The sequence below is a fragment of the Brachypodium distachyon genome, chromosome 1 (assembly GCF_000005505.3).
Source record: "Brachypodium distachyon strain Bd21 chromosome 1, Brachypodium_distachyon_v3.0, whole genome shotgun sequence".
Classification (NCBI taxonomy): Eukaryota; Viridiplantae; Streptophyta; class Magnoliopsida; order Poales; family Poaceae; genus Brachypodium; species Brachypodium distachyon.
In genome coordinates, this window is record NC_016131.3 from 25,532,941 (window position 1) to 25,557,150 (window position 24,210).

Sequence of the window (24,210 nt, forward strand, 5' to 3'; positions counted from 1 at the left end):
TTAATTGGCATGTCTCTAAATTAAACTTCCGTTAATTAAAAAGACTATGGTGGTCGAGGTATCACACATGGTATGATCGTATCGATCGGTTTCGGTTGTCTCGTGATCTCCTCCGATCTTCCACACAGCGCTACTATAGCACTCCTATATATATATACGCTCCAGCTTGTAGCTAGTTCATGGCCCGCACGTCCCCAGCGCGCCATTTCCTTAAACTCGCACGCTAGCTAGCTCACCGGATCAATCCATGTACCCATAAGCGATCTCTTATCTGTCTCCATCGACGACTTGGTTTGACGCCATGGCCGCCGCCGTCGCGCAGCAGCTGCTTCTAGTTCTAACCCTCCTCTGCCTCACGGTGGCCACCGCGAGCGCTTCTTCATCCGCTCCGTCCTCGTCGTACCGCTGCGGCTGGTGCCGCCGCCGCCGCTCCGGTACTAGTGCTACCGCCTCCATCCTCCCTCCTGACGCGGCCACCGGCGCCGCCTGCGGTTACGGGACTGCGATCTCATCAGCTGCTGCCAGCGGCGGCTTCTTCTTCGCCGCCGCCAGCGCCGAGTTCTTCCGGCGCGGCCAAGCTGCCTGCGGCGTCTGCTACCAGGTGCGCATCATGTCTCGACAAAAGCTCTGTCAATCCTTCTTCCTGGGCTAGCCAATTTCAATTCTTCAGAGTTGCAGAGAATAAATTGACCTGTATTAATCATATTGGAATGTCTGTCATTCTCGTACTAGTTAACTGAATTTGTTCCATCTTGCTGCTGTTGCAGTTGAGGTGCAGGGACCGGGCCTCGTGCGGACAACAGGGCGTTAAGGTCGTCATCACCGACGAGATCAAGACGAACAGAACAGCCACCGCCAGCGGCGGGTGGTTCATGCTTCCCAGGGAGGCCTTGGCCGCCATGGCTGCCCCTGCCGTTCATGGCGATCTGCTGCAGCAGCAGGCAGTGGAGGTGGATTTCAGGAGGATCCCCTGCGACCTGCACAAGGACAGGACCCTCGCGGTTCGTGTGGAGGAGACGAGCAGAAAAGACAGTGGCCGCCTCGCGCTCCGGTTCCTGTACCTGGGCGGCCAGACCGACATCGCCGCCGTCGAGGTCGCGCCTGCAGCCTCCGCCACGCTGTCCTCTTCTTCATTTTCATGGCGTTACTTGACGCGGCGGGATGGGGTGTGGAGCACGACACGGGCGCCGGCGGGCCCGCTGCGGCTGCGGGTGGTGGTGACGGCGGGGTCCGGCGGCAAGTGGCTGCGGGCCGACCGGGAGGTGCTCCCCGCCGAGCGGATGCCCGGCAGGGTGTACGATACCGGGCTCAGGGTGGACGAATTCGCCGTGAGCACTTGCTCTTGCTCCGCCGGAGACGAAGACGACGACAAAGAAGTCCACAAGGAAGAGGAGTTCAGATGACTTGACGTGCTTCCAGTTCCATCCACCACGGAGCTGCGTACACAGATTTATACGATCGACGGCTCGGATCGGACCTAACGACGACGATCGGAGGCGGAGCAATGGCGACGCGACTGCATGCACCGGCCGGCGACCGACCGGGAAGACAAGCTAGCTAGCTCTGCATGTACTGTACAGTGCGGCTGTACATTACGTGTCTGAATGATGACGCGAGATTGGGGTTAGGACAAGAAGAGCAAAGCCTGTCTGACTGCTCTGTGGATCGATCGGTACATGTCTGGCCGTAAACCGGGGAGGTTGGCTTGTAGCGTCACGTGAGGCTCAATGATCAATCGATATTACTAGCACGTACGTACATGCATCGCCTGTTTTGGTCTTGGGATCACATGACAATGTTACTGTTTTTGCGGCTCGTCTTTTCCTCCTCCTCTCCTTCTCCTCTCTTCCTCGGCCGACGTCTCGCTTTCCTTTGCACGAGTATTATTGCGTGCACGGCCGGGGAAGATGGGGAAATCGTATGTCGACGGTCCGGGATCGACGGGAAACCGTCGTTCAAGTTCCGATCGCTGACGGCTCGAGCAACTAATTAATCTAGACGTAGCAGTTTCTTTTCCTCCTCTTAACAAAGGACTAAATTGGTCTCTACGAGCCGACCGGCCGTCACTGTTTAGAAAACATTGACATATCCCTCTCGCAAGTGTCCTTTCTTTATCGTCGATAGATCCATATATAATATGTACATCATGTGTTATAAGACTTATGCCGATCAAAACTATTTTCAGGTTATGATTTTCCGTAGCAAGTAGCTTTTGTATCATTAGTCTAATTAAAAATTAAAGTTAAATCTTAAAATGCAATGATTTTAACAAATGATTTTCCAAGAGTGGAGTCACAGGCCGATCTGGACCTGCAATATAGAAGCACACATGGGCTTAAGCCCATCCGAAGAAACAACATCCATGTGCCTCGAAACATGCGGCCCATATTCTTCCTCTGCTTCGGCTTCACCTTCTCTTGGGCCCCCAACACACAGTAAGCAAAGTGAGCCAGAAATCAGATCCATCCCCAACGACTCGCCGGCCACCACCATCACAGGCGCAGACCACCCGACGAGGCGAGACCAAACCCGACCGGGAGGAAGAGGAGGAAGAGCGGCGGCAGCGATGGCCGGCGGCGGCGCGCACGGAGGCACCACCTACAAGGGCTACACCATCCCCCACAACAAGCGCTGGCACACCGTCGCCGGCAAGGGCCTCTGCGCCGTCATGTGGTATGTGCATACTTGCTCACTGCTGCCTCGATCCCCTTTTCCAAATCCCCAACCCTTCCGTCGCGCTCCCCCGATTCTGGCTGCTCCGAGTTCCGATTTGCGCTTGCCTGCCGGCTTCTCGCGTCGCGCTGATTTGCTCGAATAGGATCCCGTCCTCTGCGGGGGAGTCTTCTAGGTTAGGATAGGTTGGGTTGGGATTTAGGAACAGTTTTGCCAACATTTATTTTGCTCACTGATTATGTATAGGGGATAAAAGGGCGCACGAACGGCGATTTTACGTGCAAATATCCATAGCAGGCGCCCGATTTGGGGATCTAGAGTGGGAGGCACGGATCGCTTGTCCGATCTGGTTCAGTTTAGGCTATGCGATTTACTGGCTGCTGCGTCGTCTGTGTTGCACTGATCCGTAGCAAATGTACTAGAGAGTTTCGTAGCTAGTTGTTCAAATTTAGGCTTATAGTATGTTCTTACTGTAGGTAGGTGATCATCTTCTTCAGTTGCGTTTCCGGTGCTATTGTTGGCATCAGATTAAGAAGAAGCTCTCACCTTCAGGCGTCATCCATAATAACTGTGAATTCTGTCGATTTTATCAATTACTGACCTTACTCAAAACCAGACAAGTAAAGAACAGTCAGTAAGCAAACATGATCGTCTCATCTATCCAGGTTCATGGTCTGTCTTCAGTATAAAAATCGAATGAATAGCGCTAACTTTGAGTAAAATGGTGCTATGCAACTATTGATATACCATCTCCTGTATAGGGAAAGAGTTGCATGCTGTCAACGGTATGTATCTTTATCACCTTTGCATCTGCATCACAGAACAGCTAGAATCTGTCTTTTTTTTTTCTTTCTTTCATTCTAGAAAAATCTTGAATCTGAATTACACCAAAACAATCACCTACAGCTAAACAACAAACGCTGATAGATAAATAAATCTAGTAACCAATATCAGCGCCACAACGACACAGCCATGATAAACATGAAACCAGAATGCCATAATTAAAGAGAAATAAAAAACGCAGCCCGACGGAGATGCATGATACAAAGTCTTCAGTTCCATTCAGTGTTTTTTTCTGTTTTCTTCAGCCCGCTTGATCCTTTTTCTTGGTTCTTTATGGTTCCTCGTTAAGTCATTCATTGCTTCTCTCCAGAATCTGCGTGCATATGTTACCATGACCACACTAGTATTTATGCACTAGTATAGACAATAAAATACCAAACTTGTTTTTTTGTTCAAGCTAGAGCCTGGCATCCTTGATTGTGTCTTGTATGCTCTGCGATTTTAAGCTTACCAAAGTATAATTACTGTTACATACATATTCAGATCCGATTATTCTAATGACACACTTTTGCTGTATTTTCACAATCATAACCAAAGTTTGCTGTCTACAGGTTTTGGATTTTCTACAGGGCTAAGCAGGACGGTGCTGTGCTCTTGGTAATACTCTGTTCTACTTTGACCTTTTCTGCTTCCACTGTACACATGTTGATTTACTACTTGCATACATGTTTAATAATCACAATGTTTTTAGGGTATGCGTCATCCTTGGGATGGGCACGATGATCACTCTCATGGTCATGGACATGCACATGAGCACGAGGTATTAGCTTCAAACCACATCTCCACTTATTGTTGTAAAACTCATACTTCATCTCCTTGGTGACGAATTGAAGAAGCTGCTACTGCTTGCTATGTTGTTCCTTTCATCGTTGTTTTGAGCTGTCTAACCCATTTAACGCAGTGAGAACCATATGTTATAAAAGATAACTAAAATGTTGTTTGCTGCGATGATTATCAAGTTTAGGCTCTTGTTGCCAGGTAGTCCTACAAGCACATATATTGGGAGTTGCACAACCATTTCACTGTCATCGTTGTATGGTACTGCTGAAACAAACATATTGGGAGTGGTTCAGTTTGGGAGGGATATTGATCTGCTAGGGATACCAGCTGATTGATGACCTGCATGATGCTAGTTCTTGGTTAGATTTTTTTACCTCCGGAAACATACATTTAGCAAATGGAATAATCTACCATGTGGGATTGCAAAATGCAGCCAGTGCCAAAAGCTGATGTAACAGTGGCTTTAATTATTTCAAGAGAAACACAAAACAAAATGCGTAGTTCTTTGCCTCAGTGGGAAAGTCATGGGCTCTTGTCTTCTTTTTATTTTTGTGCAGGCCTCATCATCGTCGTCGCCATCTCACTAAGTGTTGAACTGCACCAGGCGGGCTGCGGAGACTTGCTGCTTTTTAACGTGTTGGAACCGAAAGTCTCTGTTAATAAGCGTAATGCAAAATTCTTGTTGTGTTTGATAAAAAAAACTGTTTGCGGCAGACTGGTGGGTGTAATTTCGGTTTCAAGCTAGGCTGGCAACCCGGGACGACCAGCCTGTGTATGTTTTGTTCCGTTGATGGTGACGATTACAGTTTTTTGTTATCCATTCATCACCCTTCTGTTAATTTACACATTACAAAACTATGAGAACACATGTTTGGTGCCGTATCCTGGCTGAACCGGCGTCATTTTTGGCTGTCTCCAGTCGTGTGCTTGCGGCAAGGATGAGCTCAATCTGGGCCTGATTTGGCCCGCCCATAGTCTCATGCTTATGTTCCCAGCCAGCCTACATACGGTATCCATTATTTTTCTGAATTGGTTGTTCAGTCGCTTCGCTCTGAAGGCGATCTTGAATCTTGATCGTGTACGCGTAACTGTATATTTCCTGATTGCCCGTGTAACATGTGGAGTACAGTGTATCGATCGATCAGCACGTAGCAGCAGCAGTACTCCATACTCCATAGTATTAGCTTAGTAGTGTCTGGTCCAATTAAGCACCAAACCCAAACATCACCAAATGAAAAATAAAATTACTTTCTGACTGTAGAGATGAGCTTTTCCATCGATTCCCATTAAAGAAACTACCGAGTATCCAAGGATACAAAACATACTCAGAAAAAATAACAGAAAAGAGAAGAAGAAAAACAGCATAAACACAGTCCAGAAGTTTACAATGCCAAGTGCTCCCTCCGTCTGAAAAGGAGGAAGTATAAAAATCTACGAGGAAAACAATCCTTTGGATCAAAACAACACCCACCCCTGCCAGGTCGTAGCTCATCAGGCAAGTCTGTTGCCCAGCTATCCTTGTGCCCCAAAGTCCGTTAATTTGCTGGCTTAAGCTAACACTGCAGTTGAGCATAATTAATTTGGGTCTGGAAGTTGGAACAACCCGCACGAGTGGCTTAGCTGGGGGATCGAGGGTCGAATCTCTCTCGGCCTCAGAGCTCGTAGTATCATAAACAAATTAATGCTAGACCGGCCTCATTAGAGACTGGTCGGCCGCAGCCGCAAACGCTGATCGATCTCTTGAATCTTGATCGCGTGTGCGTTGTCAGCGTAAATCCCCACGGATCATCATCCATCAGGCAGCAGATATGTATGCGACGACGCTTGGAACGAGGAGGATCGCGTCGCGTATGAAGCCTTTTCTGTCTCAGCCGTGTATTACTTGTCGCCGCAGATTTAGTACAAATTTGTGAGCTCCAAAGATGACGAGAAGGACAAGAATCACTAGCTTTGCTGGCTTTAGCTAGCACTGCGTGCAGTTGAGCTCTCTCTCTGGGTTTGGGAGTTGGAAGAACAGCCCGCACGAGTGGCTTAGCTGGCTGGCTGGGATTGAGGGGCGAATCTCTCTGTCTCTCCTCTGCTGATCAAGCTCGTAGTACAGTGAGGTTATAGTAATAAACAAACGAGACCTGCCTCATTAGAGGCTGGTCGGCCGCAAATGCTGATCGAGTCTGCATCATTGCAATGCTCTAGCTAGGGGGGGTTTCTAGCACACACATTTTGTCAACTCATCTTGTCATCTTGTGCTGATCGACGATAACCATGCCAACTGAAGCAGTACTTAACATATACTAATAGTTATATCTCATCATGAATCATGATCATCATATGATTATATGTCGTGGTGGCAATGCCGTTGCACGAACTGCATCCATCCATCCGTTGTAGATCGATCTATGTTATGTTAAGATATGTGAAGGAGAAGGCACGAAACACGAGGGAAGCCCACAAGGAAGGAAGGAAGGAAGGAAAGGCACAAGCAGTTGCCTCTTGGTCCTTCCTGGCCTCGCGGATCCTGCCCCCACCCCACTCGTTGCGCGCGCACCCCGGCCCGGCCCTGCAACTCGCAAATCATCCGGCATCAAAACTCGCGAGATCCCCTGCACGGTCTGCAGGGGACAAGCCACACTTGCATGCAGCAGTAAACCACACTTAAGCAACCACTGTTACACCTGGCATTAGCAGTAGTAAGCACGCAGCTCGCAGCTGAGCCTCTACACGGTAAGAGATCGTTTAACGTTTAGTGTGCCAGAAGGCAGGCAAGAGGCTGTCCGATCTGGCAAACGCGGAGTGCAGCCAGCCCTTGAGATAGATCCGGACGCGTTTCCTAACTAGCTAGCTAAGTAAGCCGCCGCGCGTCGCGGATCATGTCCTTGGCCGGCCTGCATCCCGTCGTGCCCTGTTACCCCATTCCTAATTAACTTGCTTCATCATCCATGTCGAAATTAACAACAGCACACGCCTCCATGTCTTGTGTTGTCTGATCTCTCCCCGCCCTGATCAAGCCAACGGGCCGAGCATCGAGTGCACGCGCGCGCAAAGTCTACGGACAAGCGTGGCTGGCCAGTTTTGTACTAACATTTCCAATCGACATTTTTCAGAAACTCTTGTCATTCAACGAGTGCCGAGAAAACAACTTGATTAATTTTAGTCACCACTTACCAAGGTTACTTACAGCCTGTGTGTAGCTAGCTTTGCTTGCTTGCGTCCGGCCTTGATCTGCTGAACTAATGAATCTCGACCGATCCCAAACCTGATTCTGTTCAGGCGATATGCATCGATCGATCTGAATTTCTGGAATGAATCACGCATCAGAAAAGAAAGCAGGGAAAACAGAGGCCGGCCAGAAACCAAGAAGGATCATGCTGCTGATACTGATGCCACTTGTCTTTGTCTGAGTTTCTGACAGACAGCTGAAACCCCCCTCTCCCATGCACGCCTCGCCTGGCGGGTCTCGCTGTCAGAGACCACCTGCTAGACTTGCCAAACTCGGCGAGATCAGCTCAGCTGAGATCATCAGACAGCCACGGACCTCTTTATAAGCCAGCAACGGCACACTCTCACACAGAAGAACATCAAGCTAGGCAAAGCCTCGAGCTCGAGCTCCAGTTCGTCGGCAGCCATGGCGCGCAGCTTCGCGCGCTCCATCTCCTTCCCGCTGAGCCCGTCCCGCTGCTCCTCCAAGCCCCGCGCATCAGCCTACCACGAGCGGTCCGTCTCGCTGCCCTGCCGGCCCCACAACCCGGCCCTCGCCCACCTCCAGGCCCACATCCTCGGCGTCCGCGCCTGGGCCGCCGGCCCGTCCGCCGCCATCGCCGCGGGCCTCGAGCTCCTCGCCTCGCTCCACGCCTCCCTCGCCGACCTCCTCGCCTTACCCGAGGCCCAAGCCGCGCTCCTCCCCTCCTCCTCCAGCAACGGCGACCGGCTCCTGGACGCGTTCCTCCGCCTCGCCGACGCGCACGGCTGCTTCCAGGAGACGCTGCTCGCGCTCAAGCGGGACGTCGCCGAGGCCCTGGCCGCCGTGCGCCGCCGCGACGGCGCGCGCCTCGCCTCCGCCGTCCGGTCCCAGCGCAGGGCCGGCAAGGAGCTCGCCCGCCTCGCCTCCCTCGTCCGCCCACCTTCCTCGACGCGCATGATGAGCCCGCTCGGCGGCATCGTCGGCCATGGCGGAAGCAATGAATTCTGCGGGGTTCTAATGGAGGCCGCGGCGGCGACGGCGGCCGCGTCCGCCGCGCTGTTCGGGGCCGTGGCGGCCATGTCGGCGTCCGTGGCGGCGTCGGCATCGGCATCGGCGTGCTCGTGCAAGAGGACGGCGGCGCTGGTGTGCCTGGTGAAGACGACGAAGACGAAGGGCAAGTGCTCGGGGTCGTCGTCGATGGGGGAGGAGGAGGAGGCGGCCATGGCGGAGAGGCTGGAGGAGCTGGAGGAGTGCGTGGAGGAGATGGAGGCCGGCGGCGAGAAGGTGTTCAGGAGCCTCGTGCAGACCAGAGTCTCCCTGCTCAACATCCACACCACGCACATCTTCTAACAACCATCTCTGGTCTACCAAGCTTGATTAAGAGATTGCGAATTAGTGAGATTAATGGCAAGAAAAACAACCAGCGCAACTGTAAATAATTTACTACCACGTACTGCTTGATTAACAGAAGAAGGAATTTGTGCAACTGTTGCAATGCTTCTTGGCTCTTGCTGCTGTATGAAACTCTGCATGTTGCAAAATGCTCGCTTTCTGTTGTACTTGTGCCAGGGTTTAAGCGTTGTCTCTGATCACCGATGACCGATCCGACCAGTTAGCTATTCAGAAAAAAATTCATGTTTCAGAACAATATGTACTACACAACCCCTTCTGTTTTCCATTTCCTGCAATGCTGGGTTGTTCAGTTGCACAAAATGGAACGTGAATCCACCGAATCAGAAGTTCTGTCCTACATGTTTACTGCTAAGGCCCATCCATGTACGGTGTTCCATAGAACTCACAAGTAATGCCATCATCTGAATACAGGATGTCTTAACAAAAAAGGCAGTGCACATTGGCGAAGTTAGAGAATTAGGCTATTGGGTTCGATCCCTTTAATTATGGTGTAATTTTTCACTAAATAAGCAAAACAAAGACTAAGTTAGTGAAGGAATTACCTTTTTCATTGGGTTCATTTGAACCCAATGGCTCTATAGCAGCTCCGCCATTGGTGGTGCAATGAAAATTCGATCATATTGATGGGAAATCAGTTGAGTTTCTCGCTCCGGTTGTCTTCATGGCCGTTGGCCGGAGGATCACCCGTACTTGTTCTGTTGCGGATGCCCTTGCTGGGAGTGCTTGGATTAGGGACATCTCGGGTCCCCTGAATGCCCAAGGCATGGCCGAATGTCTTCGGCTCGTGGGCACCTTGGAGGCCGCGGGCCAGGAGGATGTGCTCCGCCGGAGGTGGTCATCCTCTGGTGTCTACTCTGCCAAATCGGCGTACCTTCATTTCTTTGAGGAACGCCCGACTTTCCCACCTTGGTCGCACATTTGGCGTTGTTGGACACTGTTGAAATGCCGGATTTGGCTTTGGCTTGCCTGTGCCAACTGCTGCTGGACGGCGGACCGTCTGGAATGCCGACATCTCCTCTTCAACACGTGCTGCCCGTTTGGGCGCCAGAAACCATGACTCATCTTCTCATGGATTGTGCCTTCACGAAGTCGGTTCTTCACGAGGAGATGTCCAGGGCTGGGGCTCTTTGTTGTCTCCCTCTCCCCTCGGAGGACCTTGTTGAGCGGCTCTCGGCCGGGGCTCGATGGCTCCAAGGCAAGGTGAAGGCTGTTCGGTCGCTCATCAATCTCTCCCTCTGGCGGATTTGGAAGCTTCGGAATGCCTGCATCTTTAAGGGGGCCAACCCGACGGTTGCTTGGCTCGTCGAAGACATCTTAGCGGAGGTGGACTTGTGGCGTGGCGCCGGTGCACGTGGCCTTAGCCAGCTTGGCTGTCTCCCTCTTCATGCCCGTCCCCCGGATGTTGGGCCTCTCCCTCTCCTTGTATAGTTGCCTAAGGCGTTTTTCTTCTTCTTCTCCGTTTCTTCTTTTTCTGTTTTCTTTGTTTTCCTTTTGGCCCCTGCTGGGGTTCTGTTGTTGCCTGTACTTGCGCTTCTTGCACCTTCTTCTTATTGGAAAGACACGCCGCTCGGCGTGTTCGAAAAAATTCGATCGTAAATGCAACACGGAAACATAAGTGAATACACCTTCTTCTCGACCACAAAGTTTATGTTACCTCTGAACCGTAATACCAGTTCGAACATAACCTTCAACGGTTCACATCGTTTAAATCACCCTCCCGACCCATTCAGAAGCTGGTTTTCGCCAACAGGTTTTGACTGAGTAAGCTAACGATGTCCAGTCCATAAAATTCTTGAAAAAAGAGGAGAAAATAACAAATTACGTTATCAGCTTACGGTTAAAATTTCAGCTTCACAAACGGATCAATAGAAAATGACACATTTTGTTCATGGCTTAAACTAAAGAAAATTGAAAATGTTTTTCCATGAGTAAATTGTTCAAACTTCATCTCATTCCAGCAAAGGATTCAGTACAAAATGCATATTTTGTGCCTGGCTTCGATTTCAAACTAGAAAATTTTACACAGAGTAAAATGTTCAAATTTCACCTCAATTCTTCCGGCAACGGTTGACTAGAAAATGACATAAATTTGTTTCTGGCTCAATCTTTAAACTGAAAAAAAGTTTCTATAAAAAAAACATAGAAAATCATAAATGTTGTTGCGAACCTAATGTCAAGATTGATTATTTCAGCACATTTGGACCAAAAGTTGAGGAGAAAATGACATGAGAGACATTTCGTGCGCACGGCAGTCAACTTGCCGGAAACATGCCCGTATGCGCAAATCAACTTCTAGACGGGGCCAGGGATGATTTAAATTGTATAGAGAGTCGGATGCTCTATTTTAAATGGTACTGCATTTTCTTTTTCAAAAGTATTTTTGCAGGTATTGGAGTTCGTGGGGGTAGCTTAAACTCGGCAGTTATTAGTCTATGGACTTGCCTCGATACAAAAAAAATACAAGGAAACTTGATCTTTGAGCTCCAATCGGCAATCACACATCCCTATATTCCTCGCTACTCTTTCATTAAGGTGTGATCTCTGTTATTAACCGTGGGATGAAGAAGATGTTGAGGGCTCATCGATCGATCTTCGTATCGATAAAGAAGCACCGGTTGTCTTTGTCTTTTTCTGTGGATGCGCTGTGTACGAACAAGGCAGAAGTACGGGCGGGCGTCGGGGTCCGTCCGTACCAGAAAAACAAAACAAACGACATTGCATGGCGACCGATGCCGGCCGGCCGGCCAGCGCTTGTGCTGTCTGCCCGAGGCCGAGGGCGCGCGCGCCCAGAGCGGATCGTGTCGATCGATCGACCGGCATGCTCTAGCTTGTTGTATGTTGTCCGGGAGCGGCGACACGGCGCATATCCTCCATATGCTTTCTTATATGTACGTAGGGGCCTGGCCCTGGCTGGCTGTCCCCGCTGCAGGCTGTCGGTCGATACGTCGAGAGATCGAGAATCGAACCATGGTCCATGGCATATGTGTGGGCATGGCATATGGATGCCTGAGGTGGTGTTGGCGATGCATATGTATGGACGATCGACCAAAACGCAAAGGGAACGGGATCGATCAGTTCTAGCGTCTCTCTTGCCGACGCCGGCACCGGGCAATACGGTGGTCGGCGAGCATGCATGGCGTGTCTCGAATTCCGATTCCATATTAACTGACCAAATATTACATGTATCTAAAACGATTTTGATATAGATACATTCATATTTTAGTTAAATTTGAATCATTCCATGTTGGACCGAGGGAGGGAGTACGTGATTGATTATTGCGTATATGTAATCGACACGGTTTACGTTTGGCTTGGATCTATGGATCGGAGGAGCCGACATGCCGCCATCATCGATCGATCGATCGCTCACATGTGCATGTTTTGGCCGGCGCCCCTGTCCATGCAGCTACGTTTGTAGTACTAGCTACATGGCGCGGGACGACACGCCAAGATTAGAATTACTGATGGACAGCATCGCCCAACCGCCGGCGGGCGCCCATGCTGATGCATCGCCGAGCTACATTTATTTCTAAAAAATGTATAAATACATGTAAGATTTCGACGAGAATTACGGTCGCTAGGTACATCCAATTGCCGGACGTAGTCCCGCAATACAGCCGCATCATCCAACAGCCAGCGCCCGCCGCGGCCGGATCCTGTCGGTCCGGTGTACATGCTCGGCCGGCCGGCATGCGTGCAGCTCGTCTTGTCCGGGAGCGACGACACGTACCGCCCGCGCGCCATTGTTCATGTTGTCGACGGAGCGACTGACGCCGTCTACCATCTACGACGTGCTTTCGTTGGCGACCAGATTAGGCGCAAAGGCAGGGAAACCTAGAATGCGTGCGAGCAGGCCGGCCAGGGTAACATACATGCGGCACGATGGGAGCGTGTTGCCGACGCCGGCCCGGCGGTGGCCGGCGGGCATGGCATGTCTGATGTCTAGCTTGTCGGGGAGCTGACCCTGCTCCGGACGGTGGGCGGTCGGCCGGCCGATCGATCCGGCTCTCTCGTGCATCATATGGGACGTGATTAATGAATGAATTTGTTCCTTCCTGATCCAGCAGCAAAAATGCATCTACACGTATCGATCCATCGGTCTATGATGGATGGATTGGAGCCGATCGACCGGCACCAGACAGATCATTAATCCACATCCAGATGGGTGTATATATGACACGTGTTCCGTATGTTTCGAGACACAACAGGCGACCGTCACTGCTCTGATCTGCACTGGGATCTACCATGTTGCAAGCACGCAAGATTTTTTTTTTTGCTGGGAATTCATTTGTTGCAAAAAAATCAGGTAAATGTTGCACGGCGAACATTTTTGTTGCATGTGGGGTGTTTTTGTTGCAAACAATCAGACATCCCCAAAAAATCAAATCGAACGGCCCGGAGGCGGGCCGATCCCTCCTACTCTGTTATGGGATCAGCCGGCGTCGTTCATTTGTCATTTAAGCTACAGTAGATGATCCAGATGATGAATCAATTAATTAGTTAATTAGCTGCGCGGAAGGGAACACCCCCACATCTTTCATCTCAAAAAAACACCCCCACATGCACCTGAGGTATGCCTGCCTCACGCGCGTGCAAACTTGATTTTAAGAATCTTAACCACGTCGAGATTTGAGCGCCCGGGGTTAATTAGCGTCTGGTTAGATTAGTTCAACAACTACGGTTTAGTATAGTTAATCGGCAAGTGCTTGATTAGCTAGCTAGCAGATCTGAGAAACTTAATAGGCAGAAAACTAGCAAATGGGAGACAGCAACATCGATCAAATCGTGAATCACAAACTTAAATAGGCAGGAAATTATTGATAATCTGACATACAGGTGCGTGTGCCATATGTACGTACGTACGCGTTGCTGCTGTTGTTGTCTTGCCCTTGGACGGAACGGTCGATCGCATCACCGCCACCGTCTGCAGTCATTTGAGCCGGTAGCACTACTTGTTCATCCACCGATCGAGATCAGATCTGCCGTCGATGGTTTCTTAGCAGCGACGAGGGAGTAGCTCATACTCCGTTGTAGTAAATTCAAGACTTGATCTCACCGCTGTCGGTGGAGTGGAGTAGATGGCTCGATCCTTTTTTATGTAAAGCGAATGCACACCAAGGATGCGCGGTTGAGAACGAAATAGCCGATGACGCCATCGTCTTCATCAACCCAATCCGCGATGAGATTGCTACTCTTCTGTGCATCCTCTCTGAGTTTGGCCTCGCTACGGGCCTCCCAATCAACGCCAACAAGTGCTCCATCGCCGCAATTAGATGTAGCGGCATCGACATGAATCACGTCCTCCGGCCTTTCTCCGGCGAGCGGTCCTCTTTCCCGATTCACTACCTCGGTCTTCCTCTGTCCTTTGGTCGGACAGGGTTAGCTCACCTGCAGCATATCATTGATCGCGCCCGTGCTCGCCTCGCGGGATGGCATGGCAGATGGATCAACGCCGGCGGCCGCAGAGCGCTCTACTCTTCTATGCTCAGTGCCCTCCCCACTTACGCCATGACCGCGCTCAAACTTCCAAAAAAATCATCGCTTCTCTGGACAAGATCAGGCGCTGCTTCATCTGGGGAATAGAGGAGAATGATTTGGTGGGCGGCAAGTGCAAGATTAGCTGGAAAAAAGTTTGTTCTCCGCTTGACCGTGGTGGGCTTGGATTGTTAAACCTCGAAGCCTTTAGTCGTGCCCTTCGCCTCTGATGGCTCTGGCTCGAATGGCGTGCTCCAGAGCGGCCTTGGGTGGGCATGCAAACGCCTTGCGATGCCACGGACCATGACCTCTTCGCTGCGGCTACTCGTGTCTCCATCGGTGATGGCAACACGGCTAAGTTCTGGCACTCCAACTGGCTTGGCGGACACCCCCTCCGTCTGTCCTTTCCCCTGCTGTTTGCACATACACGACGCAAATGGCGGACCGTCTCAGAGGCTCTCAATGGCTCCAAATGGATGGATGACCTGCACCATGACCTCTCCACCCAGCTCCTTCTCGAGTTCGTCCAGGCATGGTCTATGCTCCAGCACGCCGACATCCTCCTCCTCCCTGGCGTGCCCGACACCATCCGCTAGACTATCACCGCCGATGGATGCTACTCCACCCGCTCTGCCCACAGACTGCACTTCGAGGGCCACGTCCGCTCGAACCACGAGCGCAACGTCTGGCATGTTTGGGCACCCCCGAAACTCAAATTTTTTGCTTGGCTTCTCCTCCATGATCGCCTCTAGTGCGCCGACCGTCTCCAGCGCAGGGGCTGGCCCAACGACTACTTTTGCGTCCTTTGTCGCCGCAACTTAGAAACCTCGCATCACTTGTTCGTCGAGTGTCCCGGGGCCCGGCAGATCTGGTGCGAGGTGGCTCTCTAGCCCAACTATTCCGGCATCACCACCGCTATTTGCCATGCTTCGGCTTCAATTGACTCCTTCCACGAGATGATGATCTCGGCCACTCGGAGCAAGCACCGCCAAGGGATCAAATCCATGTTCATCCTCATCTGTTGGGCCATATGGCGCAAATGCAACTCCAGGGTGTTCAACGACAAGAAAATTTCGTTTCACCAGATTTGTTGTTTCATTAAGGATGAGGCCCGCGAGTGGGCTTTCGCGGGCGCCGAGGCCCTTAGGAAGTTACTTTGGAAACCACGTTGATTTTCTTAGCTTTTTCACGTCTCGGGTTTTCTTTTTTTTTCTTATTCATTTGTCTCATGGCAGCCTTGTAATTATTCTCTCTGCTAATACATCAAAAGCCAAACGTTTGCTGGAACTTAAAAAAAAAACACGAAATAGCAGCAAAACCAACGGAGTACGCGGTGGATTCCGGTCAGGAAAGGGCATATACCCAGGCGGCCGCAACGCGCGGCGGCGCTTGCACCTGTGCCCTCGAATACCCAGCCCCTGGGATCACCGTGGAGGCGTGGCACCATGCATGCCATGCCAGACGCCCGGCCGGGGACCAGATCAGATCAGATCGCGCGCCTCCCCCCTGCCTGCTTGCTGCATGTGTGCTTTGCTTTGCTCGTGCTGCAGGCAGTTGGTGAGCTGAGCCGCTGGATCGAGCTCGAGCACCAGGCCAGGTCGCAACTCGCAAAGGCTCCACGCGCCTCTGCCCGCCACTCGCGGATCCTGTCTTTGCCCCCCCTTGAGCGCCACCAACCCAAACGTGCACATGGATGCATGCCTACACGCGCTTACTACCAGGCAAGCTCAACCTCCAGTGTCCCCGGGCTGCCCGTGGCCGGCGCCGCCCCTCTCTTTATATACCCCGTCCAATTCTCCCCCTTCCCCATCACAAGCTCCCAACAAGCTCAAGCAAGCAGCAGAAGCCAGCTAAGTCAACGACTAGCTCGGTAGCTCCTCGATCGAGCTCGCAACAACACATACAAACAATGGCGCCCAGCTTCGGCCGCTCCATCTCCTTCCCGCTGAGCCCGGCTCGGACCTCCAGGGCGCGCGCCGCCGCCTACCACGTCCGCTCCGCCAGCCTCCCCGGCCACAACCACAACTATTCCTCCCACCCGCTCCTCGCCCACCTCAGCTCCCACATCGCCGCCATCCGCTCCTGGGCCGCCGCCAGCCCTGCCGTTGCTTCCCCCGCCACGGGCCTCGCCCATCTCGCCGCGCTCCACGCCGCCCTCGCCGACCTCCTCCTCCTCCCGGAAGCCCAGTCCGCCCTCGCTTCCTCCGCCTCCTCCGGCGGCCTGCTCGACGCCTTCCTCCTCCTCGCCGACGCGCACCAGGGCTTCCAGGACGCCCTGCTCGAGCTCAAGGCCCACGCCGCCGACGCCCAGGCCGCGCTCCGACGCCGCGACGCGCCCCGCCTCGCCGCCGCGCTCCGCTCCACCCGCCGCGCCGACAAGGACCTCGCCCGCCTCGCCGCATCCGCGCGCGCCGCCGCCTGCACCAAATCCCCCTCATCCAACGGCACCGAGGTGGCCGGCGCGATCGCCGACTCCGTGCTCGCGGCCGCGCACGCGTCGGCCGCCGTGTTCGCCGCCGTCGAGTCCCTCTCCGCTTCAGCGACTGCTGTGGCCTCCAAGAAGAGCACGGCATCGTTGTCGTTCATGGCTCTCGTGAAGCGGACCAAGGCTGCCTCCTCCCCCGATGCCGACGAGGAGGACAGGGAGATGGCCGCCTTGGAGAATCTGGAGGCGTGCGCGGCGGAGATGGAGAGCGGGAGCGACGCGGTGTTCAGAGCCATCCTGCGCACCAGGGTCGCGCTCCTCAACATCCAGACCCAAACGTGCTGTTGAGCAAGCAATTATCAGTAGCAGGCAGTGTATCTGATCTGACGTATCTAGTAGTTCTTGGACATTCGTTCTGATGTCTGTCCAAACCCCCAAGTGTACATATACCAATTGATCGATCAACGAATTAAGAGCAAAACTAGCTCTCGTTTCACAGCATATATATCTGTCCCTCTCTGAATGATCGTGTCGACTTTGGAACGGGTAGCAATTGGATCGACCGACCGAATTAACCGTCTCTCGTCTCATCCTGTGCGCTGCATCAGATTTTGGAGTATTGTTTGAGGTGCCTTTCAGATCGACATCAAGGTGCGACGATCAGTATCTGAACTTTGTGTGCCTAGGTGATGCGTTGTCAAGGGCGGGATAGACGTGTGGTAGGCTGGTAGCTTCTTGATCTGGGTCCTGATGCAGCTTTGTTTAGGATTCGCTTACCTCCATATGATCCTAGCTACTACTCGCATGATACAAACCAGAGTGTTGAGACTGAGACAATGCAGAACAAAGTTGTTTGCTGGCAATTTGCTTAAGCGGTGTTCCCCAATTTCACTAGTACTGCAAAAAACTCCCCCACCCAGAAAAAAGCCCGCAAAAACCAAAAGGATAATTCGGGATTGTGCTCAAGTGCATGCAGCTACTATTCCCTCGATCCATGGGAAGAAGAATGCGTTCGTGCAAAGTTTCGTCCTGGCTAGAATCAAAATCTCTCTCTGGGATTTGGACGGGCATTGAGTATCGATCGAATAGCTTACGAAGATGCTTGCTTGCAAGCACTGAGGTCTGATCAGCACGTCGGCTGGAGATATACTACTCCGTATATGATTAACTAGACTTTCAAATGTTTGCGAAGCGAGCACGTTCGGTCCCTTAGGATTAGCTGTATGTAGGCATATTGGCCGGCCGGCACACCCGCATCATAAATGCATTTTCTTCAGTTCAATCATTCAGCTATGTTGTACTTGTAGCTAGCAATGAAATCCCTATGACCGATCTGGATATATAGTTGCTGAAAACTTTAAAGGAAAAAAAGATGCATGCGTGCGTGCACAAACGAACTTATCGATGGCTGCCTACCAGACGGCCGGTGCGTAGCTTAGCTAAGAATTGATTGATTGGAAGACGACGACAACCCATTCGTGTGCAACGTGCGTTGTGATATCCTAGTGTCAAATTATTAATACAGTCATGCATATCGGTTCGATCGTATAATTGACGTACAGATCATATACACGGGGGAAGTTAAACCTGTACGCATGATTTGTGCACGTACGTAGGCTTCAGGGCAACTATACGAAGGACGTACGTGGCTAACCAGGGTGTGTGTGCGTTTCCACGGCGATTAAAAAGTTACTCCCTCCGTTTCTAAATACTTGTCGCTGTTTAGTTCAAATTTGCATTAAAATAGTGACAAATATTTAGGAGCGACAAGTATTTAGGAACGGAACGGATACTACTTTAGAAAACTTGATGTTTGACTAATGATTTTTTACTCGAGAAACAATTTGTGGTTTCTCCATGTAGTCCGTATTAATTTTATTTTGCGCTCAGTTTACTACTCACTCAGATTTATAAAAAGTGTCGCCCATTTAGTATTAGTACAAACTGTGCGATATTTTTTATGGGTCGGAGGGAGCAGTAGTGGAGAAAAAAATTCGCCCAAAAAATGACTGCTCACTACCAAAAAGGGGACTCGAAGGCCAAAAGGATAATTTGGGGCTGTACAAAGGAGGTTTACTAGCTACACTAATTCCTCGATCCACAGATGCCGTGAATCAATTATAGCGAGAATCCGTTCGTGCAAAGTTTCGTCCTGGCATAGCTAGAATCTAAATCTCTCTCTGGGATTTTGGTAGTTATATACTCCAGCTTAAGACGTTTGCTTGCAAGCACTAGTAGTACTATTATTGTATCCACGCATGCATGGAGTGCGTCGGCTGTGTGGAGATGATTATATGATCACGACGAGACGTTGAAATGTTTACCAAACAAGCTTAATTAAGCACGCGATCGGTTCATCAGGATTAGTTGCAGGGTATATTGGCCGGCAGACACCCATATATTTGCATTTTCTTCGATTCAATCATGCATTCGGCCCTGTTGTGCTTGAAGCTAGCAATGGAATCCGTATGATCGATCGATCCATCTGGATAGTTGCTGAAAACTCGAAAGAAAAAGAAAAAGAAAGATGCATGCGTGCGTGCACAAACGAACCGATGAAGCCAGGTCACTTTGCTGCTACCAGACGGCCGGTACGTATAGGTAGCTATGAATTAATTGGAAGACGACGACAACCCATTCGTGTGCAACGTGCGTTCTGTGATCTGTAGTGCCAAATTATTACAGTAGTACAATCATGAATATCTGCTGGATCGTATAATTGAGCCGGCCGCGCACCTCATCGACCGACTGAGGGATGAACATGGATCATGCATATGTAGGAGTATGAGCGAATTGTGAGCGAACTATTCATGATTTGTGGACGTAACGCTCAGGTTGGATTTCCAATGGGTGTCTATATACGTACCATCCGCGTACATCCGACCCCGTACTAAAACAACGATAACAATTTAGAATCGGAAGGAGCGAGCAGCTTAGCTTAGTTTTGCGGCAGCTTATACACAGAGCCATTCAACGGCCGAAGGGTGAGTAATCTCGTCATGCGTTGCGTGCATACGCACACGATGACATGGAGCTAGGGCTAGCTAGCTATAGGTAAGCAGAGTAGGTGATGAAAACATTTGGGATCTGTGGGTGTGTCTCCCAGGTTGGGACGCCAAAGGGACAAAACGGGACGCACGCACGGATCCGATTGTTGCGGTGCCGGGGTGGATCTGGATCGCTCACCAGCCGCGTGTCCGGTTGGCCTGCGCTGCCTGCACAAAAACAATGCGTACACTCCCTGCTGTATCACCGTGCCCACGGTCAAACCACATGTGTGGATCACGACTCGGTCGGAACATCGATCCGACGGTAGTAGTACTCGTAGGAAGATCGTCGTCCCTCGTTGTTGCCAGGCCGTATATATACGTGTTCCGCATCTTGGCCAATGAGCAGCTGAATTAGTCAAACAGTCAATCATATGGCCAGGGATGCATGCAGCACACCAACGGACTAGTAGCTAGCTAGCTAGCCAGCCGCGTGCGTCACAGCACAGGTCATGCATGTGTTGAGAGCCGGCTAGCTTCTTTGACCCCCTGCGTGAGTGAGTGCATGTCCGACACCTATACTAGCTCGTCGCTCAGGAACATGACACCCAAGCAAAACACAATCGCATCGCGTCGCATCCACGGCCGGCGCGTCGAGCCAGCCACCCAACCTGGCATGCGCGTCGATTTGACTTTGAAACCCGGCCACACGTGCACGTGCAACCAGCGGCACCAACTTATTGCCTACATGGCTTCCTCCATCATTGATTCATTGTAAGTTGTAGCTCCATCCTTTCGATCGATCCTTGCATATATACAACAATTAGATAAAGGTTAGTGTCAATGCTCGATGACCACTGTTCTAACTCATTTGATCCTTTGACCATGTTATGAGACGGTTGACTTGTTGATTTGTCTTTTTTTGTCACGTAGGATTGATCGTGCCATGTGGACGTCTTGACTCATGTTTGAAAAATGTTGACTTAGTCGTCGTCACGTAAAATTTACGGCCCGACGCATATAAATGTTTTATTTTACTACAAAAGTATGTATATCTATCAACAGGAAGCAGCAGCACTGCAGCACCAAAATAACACTAGCTTAGCCGTCGAAAATTCGAAATGTCTCCAAGCTTCGGCCGCTCCATCTACTTCCCGCTGACCCCGTCGCCAAAGCTGGTGGGAGGAGGAGCTGGCGCAAATACAGAGTTACACATACATGTATATGCGTCCAGAGTCTTGCTTGATTGATTTACTTAATTAGTACGGTGGGCTTTAATTTAAGCTGTTTACTGAATTAGTCTGTGCTCATCAGTAAACTGCTCATGGCGTGTGATTAATTTGGACGATGCAGTTGTCGTCCTTCCTGTGTCGAGCTCACAACACAAGCAAACTAACATGTTCATCTCAAGTTAGAAAGCCGAATATATACAAGCAAACAAACTCACCGATTGCAATGCTTGTTTTCTTAATTTCACATCCTAAGTGCAGAGCAAATTCTCCGAACTATTATGAATCAGAATAACCAAACGAATGCATGAACCAAACCTCCAAAGCTTACAGACTGGAATTCCCAGTCACGTGTTGATAAAAATTGCGAACACTTTCAGATTCAGTGCTGCAACTTTTATGCCAAGTGCTGTGCGGATTTAATTAGGCTAAGTGACTGGGATATATATACTGGACAACTTCAATATGTTGACCATCCGAGAATTAGCAAAACTGTTGAACAATAGTATAGTCCAAATTAAGACGAGTAAAAGGATGGTGTCCACACGCGGCTGTTTCGCTTAATTTGAGCTTGGACTTACAGCTAATTGTCAGAGGAGACAATCAGAATCTTAACACCAAATGAAGCCAGTCTAGCTCTCTCTAGTAGTCTTGTTAGTTTGATCTAGAGTCGGTGCCTAGACTATACATTAGATCTAGGCGTGCACACACGGTTTCGTCCTGCACTCACATAGTTTCATATGCAAATCCACGACAGCTAATTTGAGACGGAGGAAGTATCAAACTATCAACTGTGTTGTAAATAACAAATCACAGTTGGATCAGAGCATGGCCCCGACCGTGTCGTAAACACACAGTTAAAACGTGCAACGACTTGCACCATATAATATCACCGATCCTGATCAGGGTTGAATCTAAGCAAATTCAACAAGTTGATCATAAATGTCAAACGCGCGCTACGCACTGGGAATCTAAACAGCAAGGACCAGTCTAATTAAGCTCTAGCTCACCTTGCTAGCTACTTGCTGGTTAATTTGATCCAAGTGGTTAAGGCTATAGCGTGCTGATCCGGCCGTCATAGGCATGAATTAGCACGCAGTATTTAACAAGGCTGTGTGGATCGAGAGATGCAGCACAATTGGATCGATCAAGTTAGGCATGGACCGGTTGAGTTGTCACGCCCGTGAGATTTGCACTCGTAGGGCGCCATGCACGGCTGTCATGTCTCGTCGCCATTGGACACTGTCAGCACAGACAGACAGGAGCTCGATCGAGTGAGATGCGTGATGTAGTACAGTACACCGCAGGAAACAGGCTGTCCAAGCGTGGGTCGATCGATCAGCTGGCGAAAAAACAAAAACGAGCAAGTCAGCTACAGTGCCTCAGAGATCCATCCATAGCTACCAAGCTTGTACGCTTCCTTCTACAGCACCAAATTTCCTTCCTTCCCTCTAAGGTCAATCGAGAAGTAGCCATCGCGTTTCGATTTGCGATCGCAGAGAGATTCCATTCGTGCAAGTACGATACGTATAATTAAGCGTATACACGTCGCCGTCGTCCGGACCGGTGACCGGCAGCGCTCGGACATCCGTAGCTGGCATGCACGAAAAGGCAAATGCAGCATCTCCTGCGCGCCTGCCTACGTACCCGGCCGTCGTCTTCACGCAAGTCGTCTCTCTCCATCCATCCATGGATCTGGATCAGCCGACCGTTGGGGTTCCCAATCGGACAGTCTGGAGAGCACCACGTGGCCTGTGCAATGCATGCATGTGAGGAGACAAGCAAGAGCAGCCAGCCGGCCGTCAGTCCGTCCGTACGTCCACTTCGCCATCTTCAGCGAAGCTTCCATACGTCTGTCTGCAACAGTGGCCACGAGCACGACAACTCATCTCTACTCTCACTCGACCCACATCGCTTCTTCGCTGCACGTATACGTGTATATATATAAATGCCTCACACGGATGCACCGATCACACTCGATTGCCTCATCCTCCAGATCGATCGAGCTCAAGCTACAGACTGAACCAGCGGCGGAAACTCAAGCTACAGACTCAACGATCAATGGCGCCGACGGCGATGAGCCCTGCAGCAGCAGCAAGGAGCGGCGGCGGGCACGTGCGGTCAGCGAGCGTGCCGAGCCAGCGGCACCCGCTGCTGCGCCACGTGGACGACCAGCTCCGGGCCTTGCGGGCCTGGACCGCCGACCCGGCCCGCCAGAGCTGCCCGCTCTCCCTGGCCCACGTCCGCGCCCTCCTCTGCGTCCTCGACGAGCTCCTCCTCTCCCACGCCCTTCAACTCTCTGCCTCCCCCGTCTCCGGCAGCGGCACCCTCCTCCTCGACGGCTTCCTCGCCCTCGCCGACGCCTACGGCTCCTTCCTCGCCGCGCTCCTCGCACTCCGCCACCACGCCGCCGACCTCCGCGCCGCCCTCCGCCGCCGCTCCGACGACGACACGGCCGCCAAGACCAAGCTCGAGGCCGCCGCCCGCGCGCTCCGCCGGGCCGCCAAGGAACTCGCCAGCCTCGCCGCCCGCTGCGCGCATACGCCAACCCACGCCGGCGCCGGGGAAGACGGCGGCGAGCTGACCGGGACGGTGGCGGAGGCCGTCGGCGAGACGGCGGCGGCGTCCGCGGCCGTGTTCCTCCAGGTCGCGTCCCTCGCCGACGCCGCCGCAGCCATGGCCATGGCTTCGTCTTCCTCTTCCTCTTCCGCCATCTCCTCCTCGTCGTCGTCGTCGCCGCCCAAGAAGAAGAGGCTGGCCACGCTGCTGGCGCACGCGCCGGCGAGGAGCGGCGGGCTCAAGAAGGCCATGGAGGAGCAGCAGAGGGACGCGGCGGAGAAGCTGCGGGAGCTGGAGCAGTGCGTGGGGGAGCTGGAGGGCGAGAGCGAGAAGGTGTTCAGGAGCCTCCTGCAGACCAGGGTCTCCCTGCTCAACATCCACACGCCCACAATCTAATTTAGCTGCATACATATACATTACATACATACAGGATTGGTTAAGAGATTAATTTTAGATTTTCATGAATAACTGTGAGGGGATCAAGTGTGTACGTAGGCGTCCTTGATCCTTTGGTACTCCGGCGTGAGATACTGCAACAAATCACCAGAGAATGCAGAGATCTCAAGATGAAAGGTTTAATCAGTTATGCTGCAATAATTAAAAACAACTGAGATGATTTTCTTTTTGAAAAAAATTAAGAATATGTTA

General features: G+C 51.5%; 5 protein-coding genes across 5 annotated transcripts; all 5 read left to right on the forward strand.

Moving 5' to 3' along the window:
- The first annotated feature begins 191 nt into the window (after positions 1 to 191).
- Positions 192 to 1,760, forward strand: LOC100825774 (expansin-like A4). The gene is made up of 2 exons (XM_003560275.4): positions 192 to 601; positions 768 to 1,760. The coding sequence occupies exons 1-2, from the start codon at positions 302 to 304 to the stop codon at positions 1,401 to 1,403; spliced, it is 936 nt and encodes a 311-aa protein (XP_003560323.1). The 5' UTR covers positions 192 to 301; the 3' UTR covers positions 1,404 to 1,760.
- A 681-nt stretch (positions 1,761 to 2,441) lies between these two features.
- LOC100821478 (NADH dehydrogenase [ubiquinone] 1 beta subcomplex subunit 2) lies at positions 2,442 to 5,181 on the forward strand. Its single transcript, XM_003563221.4, has 4 exons — positions 2,442 to 2,673; positions 4,068 to 4,113; positions 4,208 to 4,276; positions 4,854 to 5,181. The coding sequence occupies exons 1-4, from the start codon at positions 2,567 to 2,569 to the stop codon at positions 4,881 to 4,883; spliced, it is 252 nt and encodes an 83-aa protein (XP_003563269.1). The 5' UTR covers positions 2,442 to 2,566; the 3' UTR covers positions 4,884 to 5,181.
- A 2,301-nt stretch (positions 5,182 to 7,482) lies between these two features.
- LOC100821790 lies at positions 7,483 to 9,187 on the forward strand. Its single transcript, XM_003563222.4, has one exon. It carries the CDS (start codon positions 7,919 to 7,921, stop codon positions 8,822 to 8,824), a length of 906 nt encoding a protein of 301 aa, XP_003563270.1. The 5' UTR covers positions 7,483 to 7,918; the 3' UTR covers positions 8,825 to 9,187.
- Positions 9,188 to 15,833: 6,646 nt separating this feature from the next.
- Positions 15,834 to 17,288, forward strand: LOC100822101. The gene has a single exon (XM_003563223.4). The coding sequence runs from the start codon at positions 16,056 to 16,058 to the stop codon at positions 17,133 to 17,135; it is 1,080 nt and encodes a 359-aa protein (XP_003563271.2). The 5' UTR covers positions 15,834 to 16,055; the 3' UTR covers positions 17,136 to 17,288.
- A 5,590-nt stretch (positions 17,289 to 22,878) lies between these two features.
- LOC100826088 lies at positions 22,879 to 24,210 on the forward strand. Its single transcript, XM_014896524.2, has one exon. The coding sequence runs from the start codon at positions 23,065 to 23,067 to the stop codon at positions 23,956 to 23,958; it is 894 nt and encodes a 297-aa protein (XP_014752010.1). The 5' UTR covers positions 22,879 to 23,064; the 3' UTR covers positions 23,959 to 24,210.